This window comes from Hippoglossus hippoglossus, chromosome 1 (assembly GCF_009819705.1).
Source record: "Hippoglossus hippoglossus isolate fHipHip1 chromosome 1, fHipHip1.pri, whole genome shotgun sequence".
Lineage (NCBI taxonomy): Eukaryota > Metazoa > Chordata > Actinopteri > Pleuronectiformes > Pleuronectidae > Hippoglossus > Hippoglossus hippoglossus.
Genome location: NC_047151.1, coordinates 17,319,599 through 17,341,201, shown reverse-complemented (window position 1 = coordinate 17,341,201; position 21,603 = coordinate 17,319,599). Strand labels below are relative to the sequence as shown.

The 21,603-nt window shown below is 43.3% G+C and overlaps 1 protein-coding gene across 1 annotated transcript; it reads right to left on the bottom strand.

The window, feature by feature from the left end:
* Positions 1-1,623: 1,623 nt before the first annotated feature.
* si:dkey-117m1.4 lies at positions 1,624-19,932 on the bottom strand. Its single transcript, XM_034595164.1, has 9 exons — positions 19,675-19,932; positions 11,917-12,011; positions 11,412-11,490; positions 10,846-11,200; positions 9,871-9,945; positions 8,256-9,388; positions 7,183-8,012; positions 6,667-6,900; positions 1,624-3,496 (listed from the first exon to the last, which is right to left on the bottom strand). Exons 1-9 carry the CDS (start codon positions 19,767-19,769, stop codon positions 3,243-3,245), a joined length of 3,150 nt encoding a protein of 1,049 aa, XP_034451055.1. The 5' UTR covers positions 19,770-19,932; the 3' UTR covers positions 1,624-3,242.
* Positions 19,933-21,603: the final 1,671 nt, after the last annotated feature.

Genomic DNA, 21,603 nt, shown 5'->3' with positions numbered 1-21,603 from the left:
CTCTGTGATTGCTTTATTTATTTATTTCTGAAGTAAAATTACCTCGACTTCTCAGTGTGATGCACGAAGAGTGTTCTTCAAAATGTCAAGTTTTGTCACAAATGTCAACCAATATACACTCTTAATCGCTTATATACAATTTGAACTATGATAGATTATGATGAGATGACGGCCCACAGTGTTCCTTTACCGCCATCTACTGGACACAGTGAAAAACAGCAATTCGTTTGTGACAATATTCTCTCAGTAGCTCAAACTATAAAACACTACAGTGTGGAGCCCCAACATTTAAAGAGGAGAATGACTCTGGTTATGATAATCTCTCCACAACCTTCTGATTTTGTTCCCATCTACAAAACTCTTACAATGAAACGATGCAACCGTCTGTAGCTGGAGCTCTGACAGTTCTCAGAGTTTGATCATAAACACATTCAACAATAACTTTGTATTCGCTGCAGCTCTTGAGTTTACTTCTGTTTTCATCTCGTTCCTCAGCGTTACTTGTGTGAACAGAGATCCCCAGGAAACATCACAATGCAGAGCTGCTGCTGCTGCTGCTGGAGGAGCCAGTTGTGATAACTCTTATATATTATATTCCAACAGCACAGACAAAATAGACGACGAGAAATGCAACAGCAAATAAGAGAACGCAACAACACATCCCTAAACACAATGACAAATAAGAGAAAGCGACAACATATCCCGAAATAAAACTGCAAATAAGAAAAAACAACAAATAAGAAAACATAATAGCAATAACTTCTAATGGAAACAGTGGGTACCTGCTATCTACAAGGCTTGTCGTGAAATGATTTGTTGTGTTTTCATATTTGTTGTGTTATTTATTTGCCATTGTGTTTAAATTTGTATTATTGTGTTTTGTATTTTCATTTTCATATTTGCCGTTGTGTTTTCTCATTGGTCATTTTGTTTTGTGACTTGTAGTGACTGACACTGACTGACTGTATTTAAAAGGTCACTAAATGTTTTGTTCCCTACATCATTTCATAGTTAAACCAAGTCTGTATTTTAAGAGATCCTGTCTTTATATCTTCAGATCATATTGCGTGATTGATAACAGGTTTTGAACATATTTGTTTTTGGTGTCAGTGTAGGTCTCATCAAATCAGTCCGAATTAAAGTGCCGAGCACTTTAATTCGCATACTAGGATATTTTCATGATGTGTGAGTATATGTGAACATTTCCTCACCTCAGGTCTGAGAATTTTGGTTCTTCGCCCCAAATAGAAATAACTAGAGATTATTTTGTGTCATTTGAAAAGTTTTACAGAAAATGAAAAATCCACCCTGTGCTGCGTTCTCTGATATTTATCTATAGATGATTCATTCTATCAACACATATTCATAAAACTGTTTCTTCAACCACCTGGAAATCTAATGATTTTCTCAGAAGTACTTTTTCACACTGATCTCTCAAAACTGTACATGAACCAACACTTCCATCTAGTGGCTCTAAAGCAGAACTGCATGTGGGATACAAAGCCATAACTACTGATTTTTATGACAGTTCCCAACAAATAAAGTTCTTAACATTTAAATCACTATTATTTTCATCAAAAAAGAAGCTTTTTAACATAATAAAAAAAACGACAGCACAAAACAGAGCTTTCAATTTTTATAAGACTTATAAAAAAGAAAAAACATAACACAATAACCAAGGCATGTCATACATTGTGTTTTTTCTTTGTTTCTCTGAGGAGTATTTACAAATAGGCTTATGTACAGATACAATAACTCAGAAATGAAAAAAAAAAAAAAGCTACATATAGTCTAGCACAAACAACCAGTTAGCATAATGATAATATATTTGTTATGTACAATGTAACTGGCAAGGCTAGAGCAAGAAGGAACATAAAGATTCTGCAAAAAGGTTTAAATAACTTCAAGTATCGTTTCGTGGAGGTTTTAGTCCGATGGACGCAGATTTCCAGAAACGCTGAAGAGAAACCAAAAAATCTGGTCGAGCTGCAAACCGTGTAGTGTGGCCGGGAAAAAGTACAGGATGAGCTCTAGCCGTTGGAAAAGTCGACACAGACGACGAAACAAATGTGGCAACACAGAACGATCACTTCTATGATAAATGCCCACTTATTTTTTAAGAAACTTTGAAACATTACCTCGGGAATATCTTTTCCGCATACAAAGTGGTATCCAGCTTATTGGCCTTTTTTTTTTTACTTCTTTGAATAACAAATGTGCAACAGGCAGAAAAAACAACAAACAATAGGAAATATGAACACACTGTTCATCTGGGGGAAATGGGGGGAAATGGAGAAAAGGACAAGGACAGTTCATAGAGTAAGTTTCTTGGACTTTGTGGTTGAACTAAACATCTTAGGTATTCAACAGTAACTTCACAACATTCTGATGCCATTTAATTTTCTTTGCGATGAAATCCACAACTCAAAAAACCTACTATCGGGTTATGTTTCGGTAAATAAAAACAAACAAACTTCATTGTAACTGCAAAAGAGTAACTCATTCATCACCTAGTACCTTGAGGTCCAAATATAATGAAACCAGTCAGAATAGCGACGTCAACTGTTTGAAAGCTAGCTTGTTTGAGGAAAGATCGGGCTATTCTTCTAGGTTAGCATTAGTTAGGCCTATTCTAATTATATAAAGCCACTATTAAAGGAAAAGTGTGGCCCAGACTAAGGCCATTTGTCCTGTTGACGTCTCCAAGTGCATAAAACGCTAATGCTACTTCACGACGTTCATATAACAACACTGTAGGGCTCAGTCTCCTCCCTTGTTTACATTTCAGTTTAGTGTGTCCATTTTGGAAGGAGGAAAAAAAAAAACATTCACAACACAACACAACACAGGCTGCGGTCAGTGCCGTGGTCACTGAAGTACCCAAAGGCATGTCTCAAAGGGCACCCGTCCACGTGCACTGCTTTTGACAAGACTTGAACTGTAACCCTGAAAACAGGAGCACCCTAAAAACTCATTGTCATTGTCATCTTTAAGACCTTAAAGTAGAGCAGCGGAAATCGGAATTTCTGTTCTTGTTTGGCTGAGAATAAAAATGCCATCAGGAGTCAAATTAGAAACCATGTTTAAAAACACAAACCACGCTACCAGGAAGGTAGAGTGAAATTCATGACCGTCCTCTCAAAATTAGTGCATTTCCTGGGCAGCAGGGTACCATTTGAGAATCTGTTCTGATCAGCTCGTCTAGCCCCCTCCCTCCCTCCCTCGCTCGGAGATGCCCCCTCTCAGCAGACGGTGAGGGGCTGTGGGTCGCTGTCACGCCGTTGGTTCTTCTTCAGCAGCTGAATGCGGTTGTGGCAGTAGAACTTGATGGCACGCCAGTCGCGGTGGTTGCTGACCAGCAGGGGGCACTGCTGCAGGCAGCGCTCACAGTCGGCCTTGGCGGGGACTCGGAGCTCGGTGATGTTTCGGGTCAGGTGCTCCTCGACGGCCGCGCGCTCCGCCTCTGACCAGGGACGCTTTAGGACGCCTCGCTTACCTACAAAAATAGAAGAGACGAAAAGGAGTTAGAGTTTACACGTCTTCTAACAGCTTCTGTAACACCTCTGCCACCACACACCCTGTAAACACATTAAACCACAAACACTGAGATGTCAAAACTCACAGCTCTTGAGGATCAAACTTGCAAATGTGCACAGGTCCCTGAAAATGTTGAAATTATGCAGGGAACAGTAGAAACATAGCCAATACTTAGCTAAAAAAAAGCTAAGGTTCATTCAAGTTCATTCTCTGTCTGCTGATAAAGATCAGCTGATATGATGAAAAGCTGCAGCAACTAGATGACTGTCTCTTCAGTTGTTATCAAGGCTAAGAATAAACTTTGAGCCTCCGGGACTTGATTAATTAGAGAACACATAGGTGAGGGGCACTCACTGAATTCAATCAAAAGAAGAACATCTGACATTTAAATTGCTAGGCAATAGATTACTGGTGTGTTCAGAACCCAACATATATCTTAAGTTTCCTACGGTGAGATTACATACAAAGTCAACACAAGGATGCAAATAGACATAGCTTCCAACCTAGTAAGTTGAAAAGTTTTCAACTTGAGTAAAAAGTAGAATTACTGCACTGAGGTTGTATGCCTCCGCCGAACCCGTGAAGTTTTCATGTACAAATTTCTACATACTTTTGTTTTCCAGATTTATGTCTTTTTTGTGTGTGAATTTTTTGAAACACTGTGACCTTTACCTTTGACCACTGAAATCGAATCAGTTAATCAGTGAGTCTAAGTGAATTGTACCAGATGTAATGAAATTCCACACAGTCCTAATATATCACATTCACAGGGACGTGAGGTCACCTCCAGGCACCAAAATCAAATCAGTTCATCTTTGAGTCAAAGTGAATGTTTGTACCGAATTTGAAGTAATTCCCTCTAGCTTATCTTAAAATATCATAAAACATAAACATACTTTGTACCTTGACCTTTGACCCTTGGCTCCCAAAATGAAATCCAGGTGAATGTTTGTGACAAATGTGAAAGAAAGTAACAAGGTCTTTCGATACACATGCCCGATCAATCAATCACTAAGTCTCAGCTGTCAATTGTGAAATTTTACCTAGTTTGAAAAACACTGAAAAAATCTAGGTCATACAAAATACCTAAAATAACAGAAACCCTCTTTGAGAAAAATGTATTTGACATGTAATTTGAATTTTTAGGGTTAGGGTTATGTCCAATACATTAACATAGAGGAGGCTGGCTTTATACTGCAGCCAGCCACCAGGGGGAGATTGAGACGCTTTGGTTTAACTTTTAGGGAGCAGTCATGTCATCCATATTTATCAACAGTCTATAGTCTAATTATAACTGACATGCCATGTACTGTATTTGTCTGAGAACAGGCGAAGAATTTTACAGCTGCTCAAGAGTAGATACTGACAATCGTTTCTTTTATTTCTGGAGGCTTTTTAATAGTGTAAGTCACAGTGTTGTTTATTAACACTTATTGATATACTATAAATGAAGCATTTTAGCATGTTTGATTTATAGTCATTTTTACAATTATTTAATAAAGGTTCTGTAGTGTTTAACAAACTGTTTTAAATGATATTTTATCTTAGATATGTTTTTTTGTTGGGTACTTATACCTTGAATCTTTCTGTTGAGGAAGCAAGGCCATCCGTGTTACTAGCTCTCATTGGATAACTGATTATGATTTTGCCTTCTTGTTTTTTTTTACACATTCCGTAAATCAACCTGATGAAAACCCGCTGCCAAAACACACTGTGGAAATAACGGAGATTCTTCCAGTCGGTCAACTCGACTTGCCAAGTTGTGTTTTTTACAAATTTGCATGATATTGTAACTAAGTTCTCAGGGGTTTAAACTAACTCACATCAATACTTCAACAGGGGACATATTGTGACTTCAAATGGTTTAAAAACGAATTCACACCTTTCGTTTGAAGGCAGAATATTTTCCATATATGCTTCATGGATTCGGCAGCCATGTCAACCCCGCACGTTGAGTTTAATGTGCCCTCAGCCCCCTGCTCAGAAAACAAGCAAGCACAACTAGGAATAGAGTTTAAAGAGTTTCCTTAGATGTTTAAATTACACTGCTGCAGCACACTTCACTGACTGATGAAGATGTAGGCCACTTACAATCAGATCTAGGTCATTTTCAATCAAGTCACTAGCTTTACTTGTTTCATGTATTTGCTGTGTATATTTATCCATTGAGGTTTTTTTTAATCTGATTTACAAATTAGAAATGTAAATAATTGTATCTAAAATAGTCACCTTCCAAGGACATAGCTTTATTGTTTTTCAAGCAGAGGATCCTGACTGAGACAGTAACGTTAGTATATCAGTCTCCTATCAGCTATCATGACAGAATGAAGTCATCACATATTCCCCCTGTTAGGATTTTTTTTTTGCTAGTTAGTCCTAACTCTTTTTAAAGGGTTAAGGACAGAGGATGTCACACCTTGTTAAGCAATTGGGATTTCAGAATATGGGCTTTACAATTAAAATTTGATTGAATCGGTGACATTCTAGACATGAACATACTTTTTGAGTCTGTTGTACGTGTTCAGCAGTGTTTATTTCCCACAGTTCGACCAATGAACCTTTCCTGCTGAGACAAACATCTACTCTTGTGTTTCACCCTCAAATACGGACTCAGAGCAGTTGAACCACTTTTGTTATCATGATTTTTCTCCTCTATCTACATTGATACTAATGCCAGCTTGTATGCACAAACACACACTCAGACACTCAAGACAACCACGATTACTACTACTTATTACTGCTTTTTGGGGCTTTCACACCTACCTTTTTGTCCGGACTTTCATAATGTACATTCTAGTTCAAACCAAAATTTGTGAAAGGTGCCTCAGACACGTTCCAGACCAACGGACCAAGGTTTTATTTAGCCAAGAAAGGTGGTCTCAGCCCGGATCAAACTGAACCATGACACCATCAGATACCCGTCTACAAACAAATCAATAGTATAGGTAGAAGGAGCCCATGCAATAGGCTTGAGTCAGCTCCCTAAAGTGCAATGTGAAACCAAATCTAATTGGATCAAATGTAAACACTGTAATAAAAACAGGTGTGAAAACACCCTTTGTCTCATTTTCTTAGTTTTTCCTTTTGCGCTTCAGTTCTAAAACCTAAACAAACCTGATGTGAGCTGACCTGAGCCTCTCCTGCGGTTTATAGGTTGAGCCGGAGGAGGCGGAGGGGTAGACTGGGCGTTCTTGAGCTTCTTTGGTCGTCCCACCCGCCCATTGTTCTTGCCCTTCCTGACATAGAGCAGGGTAGGTGTAGGAGTCGGAGCAGGAGCAGGGGTGGGTACCTCTGGCTTCTCCTTTACCTGCTCCCCATCAGACTCTCCCTCTGAGTATGAGTCTGCAGAGTTCCCTGACATAACTGGAACGAGGGAGGGAGGGAGGGAGGGGGGTTGCCGGGAAAGAGGAGGTAAGAAAGGAGTGGAAAGCAAGAGAAGAACTTCATTAGTCTCGTCTGTTACCAATTTACATGTTTCCAATAAAACTCCATTCACACACAAACACACAAACTGGAAGAGAAGTTATTATCCTTTTCCAGCCAGAGTTTGTTTGACACCACAGAGAAAAGGAAGATACAGTTTGCCTTGGACGACAAAACAAAACATCTGTCCCACTCATTCGTTCAGCTCTTCATCGAACTCACCATCCAGTTCCAGGCAGATGTGGTTCAGGCTCATTCCTCTGAACAGGACTCCATCTCTCTCTCCACAAAGCACGACTCGGCCCACTCTGCCCATCAGGCCTGGGTCTTGGCCAATTCCGGCACAGCTCTGTGTCACATGGTACTCCCTCTCGAGGAAGTGCTCCAGCCTCTCCACAGCGCTGCCTCCTGGCTGCCCAGGCTCCTCTCCTTCACCCAGAAGCAACAGCTGGGTCAGGATCGCTACCTGGCGGCGAACCCTGGTCTGAGTCAGGGCACGGGGATTGCGGGTACCGCTAGAGCGGGCCAGGCTGCGGAGGAGATCAGTTCCTCGCAGTGGTGTGGCGGGGGAGTGGTAGGGCCTGGCAAACACATACGGGTTTGCCGGGTCGACTCCTACATCCTGCCGTGTCTGCAGTAAGAGCTCCAGACATGGCTCACAGTGAGGGGGGAGGATAAGGGGCTGGACTCGCCCACGTTTACCCTGAACTCCAACTCTAGGGAGATGAGGAAGGACAAGGCGTTCAAAGGGGGACAGAGAGGCCTCCAGTGGGGTGAGAGCTGGAGGGGCACCAGGTGGGACGGGAACGGGGCACTGGGGAGTGATGCGAGCACGATATTCAGCAATGGACAGTTTGGAGACCTCGCACTCACGTCGTCGGTTGTACAGGATTAGGAGAGCCAGACTGGAGTGGCAGAGAAGGCGCCAGGCCTCGGCTGACTGCAACTGCCGAGACAAGGACAAAAAGGCAGAGTGCTGGAGACGACGAAGGTACAGGACCAGAGAGGACAAGGACGAGAGCAGGGGCAGCAAGTGGTGACGCCCTGAACCACTGAAAACAGAGAGAGAGAGAGTTGACGATTAGTATATTGATTTGTATCATAAGTGAACCTATGAACCTTCCAAATTTATGATTGTGATCTCTAGATCTGTTTGATTTTAAATAATTATATGATGCTATAAAAATAGGGTGAGACAGATGCAAGAGGAAGTACAAATTATAATTTTGTAATATGTTTAACTCACACTCACAATCTCATGAATGTGCTCACAAAGCAGACAAAGAACAACTTACCTCAGCAAGTCCTTATCTTTATCCTCGGCACCACTCTCATCGTCCACCTCCATCACTCCATTCTCCTCCTCCTCTTCCTCTTCTTCCTCCTCTTCCACATCTTCCTCCTCTTTTGGTGTCTCCATCTCTTTGGCCAACTTGCTGCTGTAGGACTGAGGACACACCACCTCTACATCGTCCTCCTCTTTGGGCCTCGTTACCTCCACAACCTCCACATCTTCTTCATCTTCATCCTCTTCATCCTCCACCTGTGGGTCTTTCTTAAACCTCCTCATTGCTCCCTTCCTTGGCTGCATCACAGCCACAGGGGGTGGGCTCCTCTTAAGAACAGAAACTGGCACTGCATTCTGTCCTCGTGGAGGAGTCAGCAGTGGTGGGGTGGAGGTCCTTCCAGAGGAGGTTGGGGATTGGTTGGCTGCTGTGAGAGTGGGTGGAGACATGGAGAGGTCCTGGACGCCACTCTGAGGAAGATCTGAGCTGCGGCTCTGTACCGCGACCTGTGACGACCTTGAGTGCTGCTGAGTGTGTATGTGAGTTGTGGTAGGGTTTGTGCTGTGTGCATGCAGGCGCGGCATTTGTGTGTAGCGCTCGACAAGGGCCGAGCACACTTCTGGTTGGTGTGCGTGGTGTTTGTCTAAGTGGCGTCCCAGGGAGCGAAAGTGGCGGCCACAGTACTCACAGGTTTGGCGCATGGAGTCTATAGACACTCCTCCTCTAGGGACACTTGTGTTGATGTTGCTTGTGCTGTTGGCGCCGAGTGGAGCCGGAGCTTTGAACACAGGCTTAACTGGAGACGAGGAAGACGAGCAGGGTGGGGAGGATTGCGCCGGAGGATGGGATAAAGGGGGTGGCCTGTTGTGATGCGGAACGCCGGCAGGGGAGACTGGTGAAGGGCGCCCGGGTGGCATCCGATTGGGGGTCTTTTTCTTTGAAGGGGTGCCGCGCCGTTTCTTGCGGCGACGTAGTGCACGTCCACGAGGACTGGCGTTGTCCTCATCCCCGGCATCTGAGTCACTGGCATCAGAGTGGGATATGGGGGAGGAGGAGGGGGATAGGGACCAAGAGGGGGTGACGTAGTCCTGCTGCTGCTGTTGTTGACGCTGCTGAGCTGACAGAGAGAAGGGCTCATCCTCCTGGAAGTGATGGAGAAAATATCATCAATTGCCATTAGAAAAAGCTAAACTTTGGGTTAACCAATGGCTGGAGTTGATATGAAAAGGTAGCAAAAATCTACTTAATCAACCTTTCTCTCTCTTAACTTTCTTTTTCTTTTCTTACTCTCTACCTCTATCACCACAGCCAGGTGTTGCCACATAACTTCACTTCCTGCTATGAGTCTCTGCAGTGTCAGGTAATGACATACTGTAGCAATGGCTGCAATCATTTTGGTTGAAGTTGTGCACTGCCTCAAAATATATAAAACAGAAACGCTACTGATTATAGCCACTTTAAGTAATATTTGTCTTTATGCTGATAATCGGCACTTACTATTAATATTAAGAAAACTTGGGACTGCTAGCATAGTAAGTTCACCAGCTAACATTTAAGGGGAACAATTTAGGATAGTGTGATTGCTTTCTACAACAATGGGTTTAAGATTAAATTTGGGTGTTACCTTTTTGATATTGTTGTTATTCTCAGTGTCAGAGTTACACTCGTGTTGCACTGGAGACACGGTACCACGGAAACCCTGCAGGACACAGAGCAGTTGCATTACAACATCCGGCACATCCTCATGTTTGCCATCACAATCAGCCAAGCCATCACTCAGAGAGCGGGAGGACAACCCACCGGTTGGTCGTGAGCACAGGTTGATTAGGACTCAAAATCTCACACTTACACGCCAAACAAAAGCAGAAAGAGAGATATTGCTTTGTAACATTGTCAACATCAGAAATGGGGGGGGGTCAGAAATTGATTTATTCTAGTCATTGAATACAATGACTAGAATAAATCAATCAGCCAATAATATGTTTCAGAGGAAGTATAAACAACCCTGGTCCCACATAAACCTCTGATGTCAAATTGTCAATTCAATTTCTGTGAACAGATTCTGGTTTCTTAATCTTTTTGAGTAAATTGATCTGATCTAATGAGATCCATTAAAAGAACAGATGTCATGTAATAACCATGGTTACTGTTGCTAAAGCACTATAGGTAGAGAAGAGAGAGAGAGAGAGAGAGAGAGAGAGAGAGAGAGAGAGAGAGAGAGAGAGAGAGAGACCTGGAGCTGAGCCATCACCATGGTAACCCCGTGCCTTGCTTAGCTGTGTTTGTGTAGTGTGTGTGTGTCTGTGTGCGTGTGTGTCTGTGCGCGTGTGTGTGTGTGTGTGTGTGTGTGTGTGTGTGTGTGTGTGTGTGTGTGTGTGTGTAGCTGATCAACACTGTGAATACACATATGGTTGCCTATCTGAAGCCTTTACGGGATGGAGGCTTGAGGAAAATTGAGGAGTAATATCATTTCTTTGCCTTGACCTAATGAAGCGATCAGAGTTGAAGTAGAATTTAGGTTTAGTTCAGGTAAGAAAAATTATACTAGGAAACTTAACAGAATAATTTGACAGTGTATAAATGATTTATAGGCACTGACCAGGTTCTCTCCCCATTCGGTCAAACTGTAGTCCACAGTGATCTCCTCCCCCTTGGTGATGTCCCGGATGGCGATAACAACCAGCCGCACCTGGCTGCCACAGTGGACCTCTCGGATGCGGCAGTTTGGGGAGGGAGGGAAGGAGCTAGCTGTTGGGGCCGGAGCAGAGGCCGTTGGAGCTGCCGGAGCAGTGGACGCGGGAGTCAGAGACGGGGCCTGAGCCGAGGTTGCCGTGGCGGGGGCAGGAGCGGGGAGCGGTGTTGGGGTTGGTGCTGAGGAAGCTGGTGTGGAGGCCGAGCAGGAGCTGATCTTGGATCCAGTGGAGTCTCTCTCATGAGCCTGCTCTGATGGACCACTGGGAGGTGAAGAGGGTTCAGGATTCATCAGTTTCCAAGATATTCCGACAAATTTCTGTTATGTTACAGACTAAACTAAGGATTGGTTCCTGAAAAAAGTACTGAAAAAACTGAGCACAAGAAGCAGCGTTTAAACAGACCTCTGATAACTATTTAACTATTTATTAACCTGCGCACACACACATACACAAAAAAAACCTGTCTACTCACCAGTTGTGGGGCACAGACTCTGTGTAAAAGGGTCCATCCAGTGTCAGACGTTTATTCTCTGCTGCTTCCTTACGATCACCTGAGAGCACAGGAACAGTCAGTATAAAAGGATTACATATAAGTGTCACACACACACACACACACACACACACACACACACACACACACACACACACACACACACACACACACACACACACACACACACACACACACACACACACACACACACACACACACACACACACACACACACACAGGTCATCACCCGATCTCCTGAAGCACATACACAGGTGCACATCGCAGCACATATGTAAGCAAGCACACACATACACTCTCTCACACACTCACACACACACATGCATGCATGTATGCACAGAAGTAGGTCACACTCACTTGTACATGCTCCACCCCCATAACAATCTCACACACACACGCACACACACATTCACAGTTGATGACAGTAAGAATATGCCGTGCCGATAAAACACACACAAACACACACCTGGACTGAAGCTGTGTTCAGGCACGCTCTCCTCCTCCGTGTGTGTAACAAAGACTTTTACAGGTGTCCCTTTCCGTTTCCTTCCGCAGCCGCGCCTGCAGAAAATGCACACACACACAATTATCATTTAATCAATTGGTCTGCTGACCAAACTTCACATCAATCAGGTCAGAGAGTGATCAATAAGCTGATGGCCACCTAATGTGTCAATACAAACTGAGTTTAAACCTCACATATAAGCAAACAAAATATCAACAAATAAAAAAACACAGTGACAAAGACATAGTAGTGAGACAATGAATATCTAAAACGCTCTTTACTGTGTATAGCTGGAGCATGAGATAAGTCTAGTGAAGGGTTTTACACTTTTTCTAAACCCTGCAAAACTCCCTGTGAATACATTCCCGAATAAACAGAATTTTAACATTAGCCATCTTTCCTCACCACTCATCAGATTCAGAAATTCAATCAAACCCAGCATTAAAGTCCGAATGCTCACACACTGCCCAAGAAGGTTTGTTTGGTGGCTACAAACAACCCCGAGTGGTTAGAGGTAACCTCTCTTGCATTTCAGCCTAGGACATTTATTTCACTGAGCTGTCAAACTTTGATGTGTGAATGGGAATATTGTCCCCTTTGGACACCATAGATTTTTTCAGTCAACAAAAACTGTCTGAATGAAAATAAAACAACCTCTACTATATAAAGAACTTCATTTGAATGGTTGACACTGCATGTTATGAATTCAATTACTTGAAGATGTAAAATAAATCAAGACCCAAGAGGTCAGAAGTGTGAGTAGTGTAATGCTTCACAAACTGTGAACATCAACAGTTTCATCACTTAAAGGTTCAAGGAGGAGACACACAACCAACTAAATCTGTTTTAAACATTATTTAGACGGATCAACACTTAATCTATCTTGATATGATTTTGTAAAAAGTAACCTCTATATAATAACCACACTGACAATTGCACAATTCTGCTGTCTAGTTAGTGTTACTAGCCGAGTGCTTTGACCCCTGGATCACCACTATGGGAGTGTGCCATTACCCCAGAGAGCTCGAACACCGCCACCTGTGTGAGCCCAGAATGGCTAGCAAGCAAGATTATCTTCTTCAGACTAAATCCATGCCAAAACCACCACGCTCAGAACGAGCCACGCGGATCCTGCCTCTGCCGATTCTGGGCTCATTCTGCTACCACAGATCTCAATATTGTTTTCCTCAGTCTATTTTTTACTCACATGACATTGGAGGCTCTTAAAACTAGGCCATAGAAAGATCGTGCTTTGGATTTTGAAGTGTTCATTACTGTCTGTGTGGTGTGGTTACGTGTGTGTGTGTGTGTGTGTGTGTGTGTGTGTGTGTGTGTGTGTGTGTGTGTGTGCAGACAAGAGAAAAAACCAAACAGAGGAGAAGAAAAAAGGAAAGAAGAAAAAAACAAGGAAAAGGAGAAATAAAGTGAAGCAGCAGAAAACAGACAGAGCGAGAAAAATTTAAAGAAAAAAAAAAAGAAGAAAGACAGACAGAGAGAAAACAGAAAGAGAGAAGGGGGAGATACTCATTCAGCAGAGATATCAACCAGACCCACTCTCTTTGTATTGATCCGCTCTACTCCCATCTGGACTCGTGATACCAAGCACGCATGTCTGTGTGTGTTTAAGCGAGTGTGCACAAAGAGTGTGCACCTGCATTTATGCTCACGTGTGTAAAAATTATTTATTTTCCTCACGAGACGCTTTTCTCCTCAACTGACCAAACAAACCTTGGCATTGAAAATAAAATCCAACACAACGATAACTAAGAAACTGTGATAAAGCTCCAGCGTTCAAATAACCGGTAACGTGTGAGAAGATGTCTACTTCAAAAAAGAACATTTCATCAGCGCTGACAACTAACTAAGACGTAAATCAAACTGTTATTCACAAAACTGTAAAGATCACAAGACTACACAACAAATAGCTCAACCGCCTTGATAACACACTGATTATCAACAGCAACCACAATACTCAACAACACACGTGTGTCACAACGCACTGTTGTTACTGATGAGTATGCTTGACTGTACTGTAAAAATCACAGCAGTTTTAGATCTGTATTTTCAAACAAAGGGCTGTATACTTAACCTATCTTGAGTCAATGTCTGCTTACGAGCCTTTCAGTAGCTCTCATGGAGCCACAATTCAATGTCAAACTTAACTTACTTTCGGACATGCACTCAACGGCTGTATGAAACTCCTGAGAATGTCCGAGTGAGCCCATGTGAGAATACAGCAGTATATTGCCCAAAGAATTCACCGTGAGCGAGTGGGTGTGTTGATGAAGTTTCTAACACCCGACAGACGCAAAACCGAGAAAAAAAAAGAACGAATAAAAATAGCTCAGGGTGAAAAAGAGAATCAATTCATATTAGATGCTGACGAAAATGTCAACTTAGAAAGACAACTGGATTCGAATGCTTTTGGTGATAAGAACTGACGTCAGGTTTGATGCTTGGTGCTGTAAACAAAAACACGATTTCCACAGCGGAATTTATACATCCTGCCTCCTGCCTCAACAGATTTTCCTGCAGTTGTGAACACGTCTGATTCAGACGATCTCCTCCTGCGTTGTTCATATATGAAAGTCTGGATAATGACCAGGCACAATTATTTGGACATTATAGTTAATGTCTGATTTCGACAACTGGGCAAACTCTCTGTACTGATTAAGACGTGAAAAGCAGGTAAAAACCCGACAAGGTGACAGTGAGGTCACATGATTCTGACAAATCAAGCTCATGTCTAAGGGAATTCACTTTCAGACACATCTTGTCACATGTGCAACACAAAAGTTGTAGCTTTCATGTACAGAATGGTTGAATCTTTTATTTTGCTGAGCTACAACAGGATGTGGTCATATCTTCACAATACAGTTCCAGTGATATTCTTTAATACAAATCATTAGAGGTTCAGTTGTCTGCCACAGTTGTTCACGCTTACATACATTACACAGACAGGCTGAACTAACAGTCCTGAGCTGCACTCCCTCTCCACAGGTCAAGGACTTTTCCCAGAAAAACATAGTTTTCCTCAGAGTTTATATTTTGCTGGATTATTTTGGGTTTTCTGAGCGAGTGTGTGTGTGTGTGTTCAGTTCTGGTTCAGTGAGTTTCTGAGCACTTTGTTGCCAACCAAATCTGTCTCACCTCCGCTCCCTCAGTGAGCTGACCCTCAATCTCTCCCTCCATTTCTGTCACATTTTGTCTCACCCTCCAGATCGATTCTCTCATTCTTCTCTCCCTTCTTCACGCCAGCACTCACACACACGCACACACACACACAGCCCCCTCCCGCCAACCCACATGTATGCACAAATACACAAACAAGTCCATACTCAAGACTCACATATGCGTGAGCAGAAATACAGACACACACAGCGTTCACACACAGCGTTCACACACACACACACACACACACACACACACACACACACACACACACACACACACACACACACACACACACACACACACACACACACACACACACACACACACACACACACACACACACACACACACACACACACACACACACACACACACACACCTCCCCCTCTCTGGCCCACATGCATTCACAAACACACACATACACCCAGGCACGCAAACAGCCACACATACACACACACACTCACACACCCCTCCCTCTCAGGCTTACAGGCATGCAAGCACACTCAACCCCACACACACACACACACACACACACACACACACACACACACACACACACACACACACACACACACACACACACACACACACACACACACACACACACACACACACACACACACACACACACACAAATATCCTCTCTCTAGCCAAGCTCACATGCACGCACACACACACACCCCTCCCCCCTCTCTCTAAAGCTCACATGCGCACATACACACATAGGAAAGCTCACTCAAGCACACACACACACACTCTCTCTCTCTCTCTCTCTCTCTCTCTCTCTCTCTCTCTCTCTCTCCCCTGTGCTCAGTTTCTTTCTGCCTCTCTCTCTCAAATAACCAAACCCACAGTCTCATGTTCCATGTCTGACACACACACTTTTCTCTCTCTGACACACACACAAAAGAAAAGCAAGCACACATACAATCTGCACATTACAGATTCTCAGAGTCATGCATATCTGATACAACATATTTTCTCCTCACACACACACACACACACGTTCCATACAACACATTCACTTCATTATTCTTTCTCAGTCACAGACAAACAATTAGAGTGCTTACGGATACAAACACACAACCTCCTGTCACGCAACTGTTTCAAGTCCTCACTCCACATACGTTTGGATCACACACAAACACCACTCACACACACGGCACACACATGTACAAACTCACTCATAAGACTCTTGTACACTCCATCCTTCATGCAGAACGTGTGTTTTCTCTCTCTCTCTCTCTCTCTCTCTCTCTCTCTCTCTCTCTCTCTCTCTCTCTCTCTCTCTCTCTCTCTCTCTCTCTCTCTCTCTCTCTCTCTCTCTCTCTCTCTCTCTCTCTCTCTCACACACACACAGAATCCTCAATAATAAAACAGACAGAAACACACACCATCAACACCCCCTCCTTCTCACATTTACCATACCACCCACACACACAGTGCACATACATTTCTTTGGAGCATGCGTACACACAACACAACACACACACACACACAAACTGTCCTTTCCTCTTTCATAAACAAAGTAGATGCATAAACACTCTCTCCTTCCCTCTGCATGACACACACAAACACACTGCCCTTGTCTAGGAGCCACACAAACACACACACACACACACACACACAAACCTTGTGTCTGTCTCCCCCTTGACACACACCCCTCCCTTTCTTACTGACTGCAGAACAAACACACACACACACACACACACACACACACACACACACACACACACACACACACACACACACACACACACACACACACACACACACACACACACACACACACACACACACCTCCTTCCTGAACAAATACACAAACACACACACTCACACACAGCATATGCACTAGCTACCAAGCCTTCTTTTTCAGTTTCCAAGTCACACGCACACACACACACTCACCCTCCCCTTCTGTTTCAAAAGCTTGCACACACGCTAGTGTATACGCATGCACACTCGCACACACACACACATCCTCACCCTCTGTCACACACCCTCCCTTCTCTTTTCCTCTCTCTCCTTTTCTTAAACACATACACACACTCACTCACTCGCTCTGTGCTCTCTCTCTCTCTGCAACACACACCCTCCATCTTCTCTTGCTCTCTCTTCTCTTTGAGACACACACACACACACTCTGCTACTCACTCAGAAGCACACAAAACCTCCCCATCCCTGTTCGTCTCACACACACACACACACACCTCTCAGTTTCTCAAAGACGGACACACACACACTTTCCTTCAACACTTTCTGAATTGTTTCTACAAAACCATCTCTCACACCTCAAGAATCATGTGTTCACTTTTAGAACCACACACACACACACACACACACACACACACACACACACACACACACACACACACACACACACACACACACACACACACACACACACACACACACACACACACACACACACACACACACTGCAAATCATCACACACACACTTTATCTTTACCAATCATACTTGTTATTATCATTATCCTTACAAAAAAACACACACACTGAAACCCAAACACTTCTTGGTTACACATAAACACGATCCTTCATGCTCACACACACATCTCCCATCTCTCTCTCTCTATCTCTCTCAGACACACACACACACACACACACACACACACACACACACAAACAAACACTCATTCCCTCCCCCACTCTCCTAACACACACATATGCGCAAACACACTCTCCCCTCCCCTTCCCTGTGCCTCGAACACACTTCCCTTCTATCTCCATGTCTCACATATACACACACACACACTTTTTATATGCTCCTTCTCACGTACACACATACATGCATGTCCTTCACAGTCTCTCACAATCCTTTCTCTCTATCTGTCTGTCTCTATTCTGCCACACAGTAAACACACCTTTATACCCCACTCTTACCACACACACACAATTAGTTTCTCTTTTTCACCCTCTCTCACTTGTACATTTGCACGCACACACACTTACACACACACACACACACACACACACACTTACACACACAGTAACAGGCATGTATGCGTGCAACACTCTCGGAAAAACACATTTTCTCTTCTCTCAAACACACCCTGTCTTCCCCACACACACACTCTTTCTCATTCTCTCACACACACCAACTCACTCACTCACTCACTCACTCAATACCACGCACACACACACACACACACACACACACACACACACACACACACACACACACACACACACACAGTTCTTTGTCACACACTCCTTACACACTGTGCTCCCCCTCCCTCTCCCCATCTCTCTCCCTCACACACAAACACACACACACACACACAGACACACACACACACAGTGTCTGTCTCTGTCACGCACACACTCTCTCCCCCTCCCATCCCTCAAACACACACACACACTCCCTCCTCCTTCCTCTGCTCTAGCACACACACACACACACACACACACACACACATAGAAGTACACAGACACACACACACACACAAATAGAAGCACACTCACACAAACACACGTATAATCACACACACACACAAACACACACAGAATCACACAGACACACGCACACCCACACATGAACACATTCACTCACTCACACACACCACCCCTCCTCCCTCCCTCCCCCCCTCTCTCTCTCACACACACACACACACACTCCTCCTCCCTCCCTCCCTCACTCACACACACACACACACACACCACTCCTCCTCCCTCCCTCCCTCTCTCTCTCACACACACACAAACACACACACACACACACACACAGAGCTGCTCCTTTCTCTCTCACGCTCTCTCCCCCTCCCTGTGTGTGTGTGTGTGTGTGTGTCTTTCTCTCACACAACCACACACAAGCGCGCTCGCGCAATTACAGACGCACACTCGCGCGCACATACAACACACACAGACACACACATACACCACACACACACTGAAGCATATTAGTTTCAACATTATTATAACTTTGTGAAACTGAACAGTTGAATTATAAGTTGTGTTTGTAGAACTTTTTGTTATTTACTTGTACAACAGATTCACACTGAACTCCATCTTGTCTTAGTCATGTGAAAAAGTATCGATTCAAGCTACACGACGTTTTCTTCCTGTAAACATTATGTGTATTTCTTCAAATGTCCTTTACCCTGTCAATCAAAGCACACGTTCAATGGGCGAATACAGTGTCACACACACACACACACACACACACACACACACACACACACACACACACACACATAAATACATACGAATACGCGCGCGCACAAGTACACACCGCGAACTCGCGCACGCGCTCATACACCTCTCCGGCGCCGCTTTACAAGGTGGAATTAACGTAAAGACAAAAAAACAAGGTAGCACGAGACGCACCAGCGACTTTGTCACATCGTTCATCTCACGTGGACTTTTCACTCTGTCACGAACTTGTCAGAAAACGCACGGTTACAACTTTAGCTCCATCAAAAACACCCTCATGCGCGCACACACCCACCCGAGTCCGGCTGTCACCGGAGGAAAACACACTTTCACAGTATAGATAAACGCTCGTGCTTCATTGACTGTCTCACCCCCGCAGCGGCGGTGCCGGTTTCACTCCCTCCCCGTCGCTGTCCAGCCTGTGCGGGTCCCGGTAGTCGAAGAGCGAGCGTACGGTCTCCGCCATGTTCACGCCAGCGTTTGCTGATGTTGCGCCGCCGCAGCGTTCAGCCTCTCGCTCCGCTCTCCAGCCGCTCGACTGGCGCACACCAAGGTTATTCCAGCCGCTCCCACCGCGCCGCAGCGGAGGGGTGCGCCGAGCGCCAGGGGCGGTGGAACAGTCCGCCCTGTTCGCTGCCGTGTCTTCTCAGTCAGATGGGGTCGAAGGGACGTGTTATTAAAAACATCGTGTTCAAATGAAGCCACTGTAACATCCAGGCTGAGGGTCACTTTTAATTCAAGTGATGGCGGTGCCCCCCCCCTGCAGAGAAATGGACGCGCTCACCAAGCAGATGAAAAAAGTAGACCGTCTCCAAGAAGAGTGATCAGCTCGCGCAGAGAAGAAATTAATGAAATAAAAATGGAGGCAAAGAAAAGCAGTAACGCGAAGTTTGTCTTTTAACCAGAGGAACATGAAGCTGGGTTTTTCTGTTTCTTTTAACACATTAATACAAACACAAATATATACATGACCTTACTGTATCAACAGGTTAGCGCCACACTGATGTGTGGAGGATGTGCACATCAATACGCGACTCATACTGTTTACACGGTTGTTTCTTCTCAGCCAAACTCTTAAGAAAAAGATATTAATGACCTGGTAGAAGATTGCGATGATGAACGATGGTTGTCAATTAATCTGTTGATTAATCTATTTGATAATCTGGACATTGAATTACATTTTTTGCAAGAATTCAAAATGTGATCATTGTGAAATAGTTTTTTTTAATCTAATATATAAAAGACAATGGCAAATTACAACCTGTGCTTTGATAAACTTCTGTCAGCAAATTGGCACCTGTTGGATTTATTTATGTCTAATATTTAATCATTCAGTTATTGGCACCTTTGCTAACTTTAATGCACCTGAGATTTATAATCTTTTATTATTAATCAGCCTGTTATTCAAAGTTTGTCAACATTGTATAATTTTTTTTAAGTCAGAACAATATGGATTTTAGGGAGGCAAAGCAATACTGTAGGAATAAATCAGCTTATATATATATACTGTGATTTCTAAGATGTCTTTATCAAACCCTGATTTCAAAAATCAAAAAATATATTGTTAGATAATTCTATAGTTATTGTCTTGTGTGGTATTATTAGTTAATAGTTTTTATGCAAAAAAGTGTGGCCCTTTTTGCAAATCAACTTGGTCTAGATGGTTTGTATTACATTGTAATGTGCTAGGAGTTTGCTAACTAATCTGTAATCAGTGAGGAAAGCAGACTAGCACTAACACTGATTCTGCACTTTCTTTCTTCTTTTCCTTTTTTTTACACTTATTCTATTTTGCAAGCCTCGTGATTTCTGGACTAAATTGTCAGGATGAAAATCTGTTGGATCTTAATAATAAATGAGAGTTACACTGTGCACAAGAACACTAATAATGGGGAAAAACTCTGATACAAAATACTGCAAGTCTGATTTATTCTTGTATAACTCTAGAGGGACGCTTCATTTTCAATGAGATAATAATTTGTCATGACACTGTATTTTTAGAGAACAAGTTCAAACGCATATGCAAGTGCATCACCTCACACAGCACAACATGCACAATCACACAAATGTCAAATCAGAGGATCAGAAGAGTGACGATGTTTGAGTATTTGATTCATGTGGACTGAAATATTACTTTCTATTTATACATTATTTTCTTAGATAACATTATTTACCATGTAAAATGTGATACTAATACTTTGTATCTGAAAAATATTGAGTATATATTGATATTGTCATATTATTATCATCCCTACAGTGTTATGGGTCCCAACTGTCAAAGTTGTCCCATTATATTCATC

Coding starts and splice junctions, on each gene's coding strand:
- si:dkey-117m1.4 (XM_034595164.1), bottom strand. CDS start 19,769: ATGGCGGAGACCGTACGCTCGCTCTTCGACTACCGGGACCCGCACAGG. Junction 9,389..9,870: donor ATAACAACAATATCAAAAAG/GTAACACCCAAA, acceptor CATCACTTCCAG/GAGGATGAGCCCTTCTCTCT. Junction 6,901..7,182: donor CATCTGCCTGGAACTGGATG/GTGAGTTCGATG, acceptor CCCTCGTTCCAG/TTATGTCAGGGAACTCTGCA.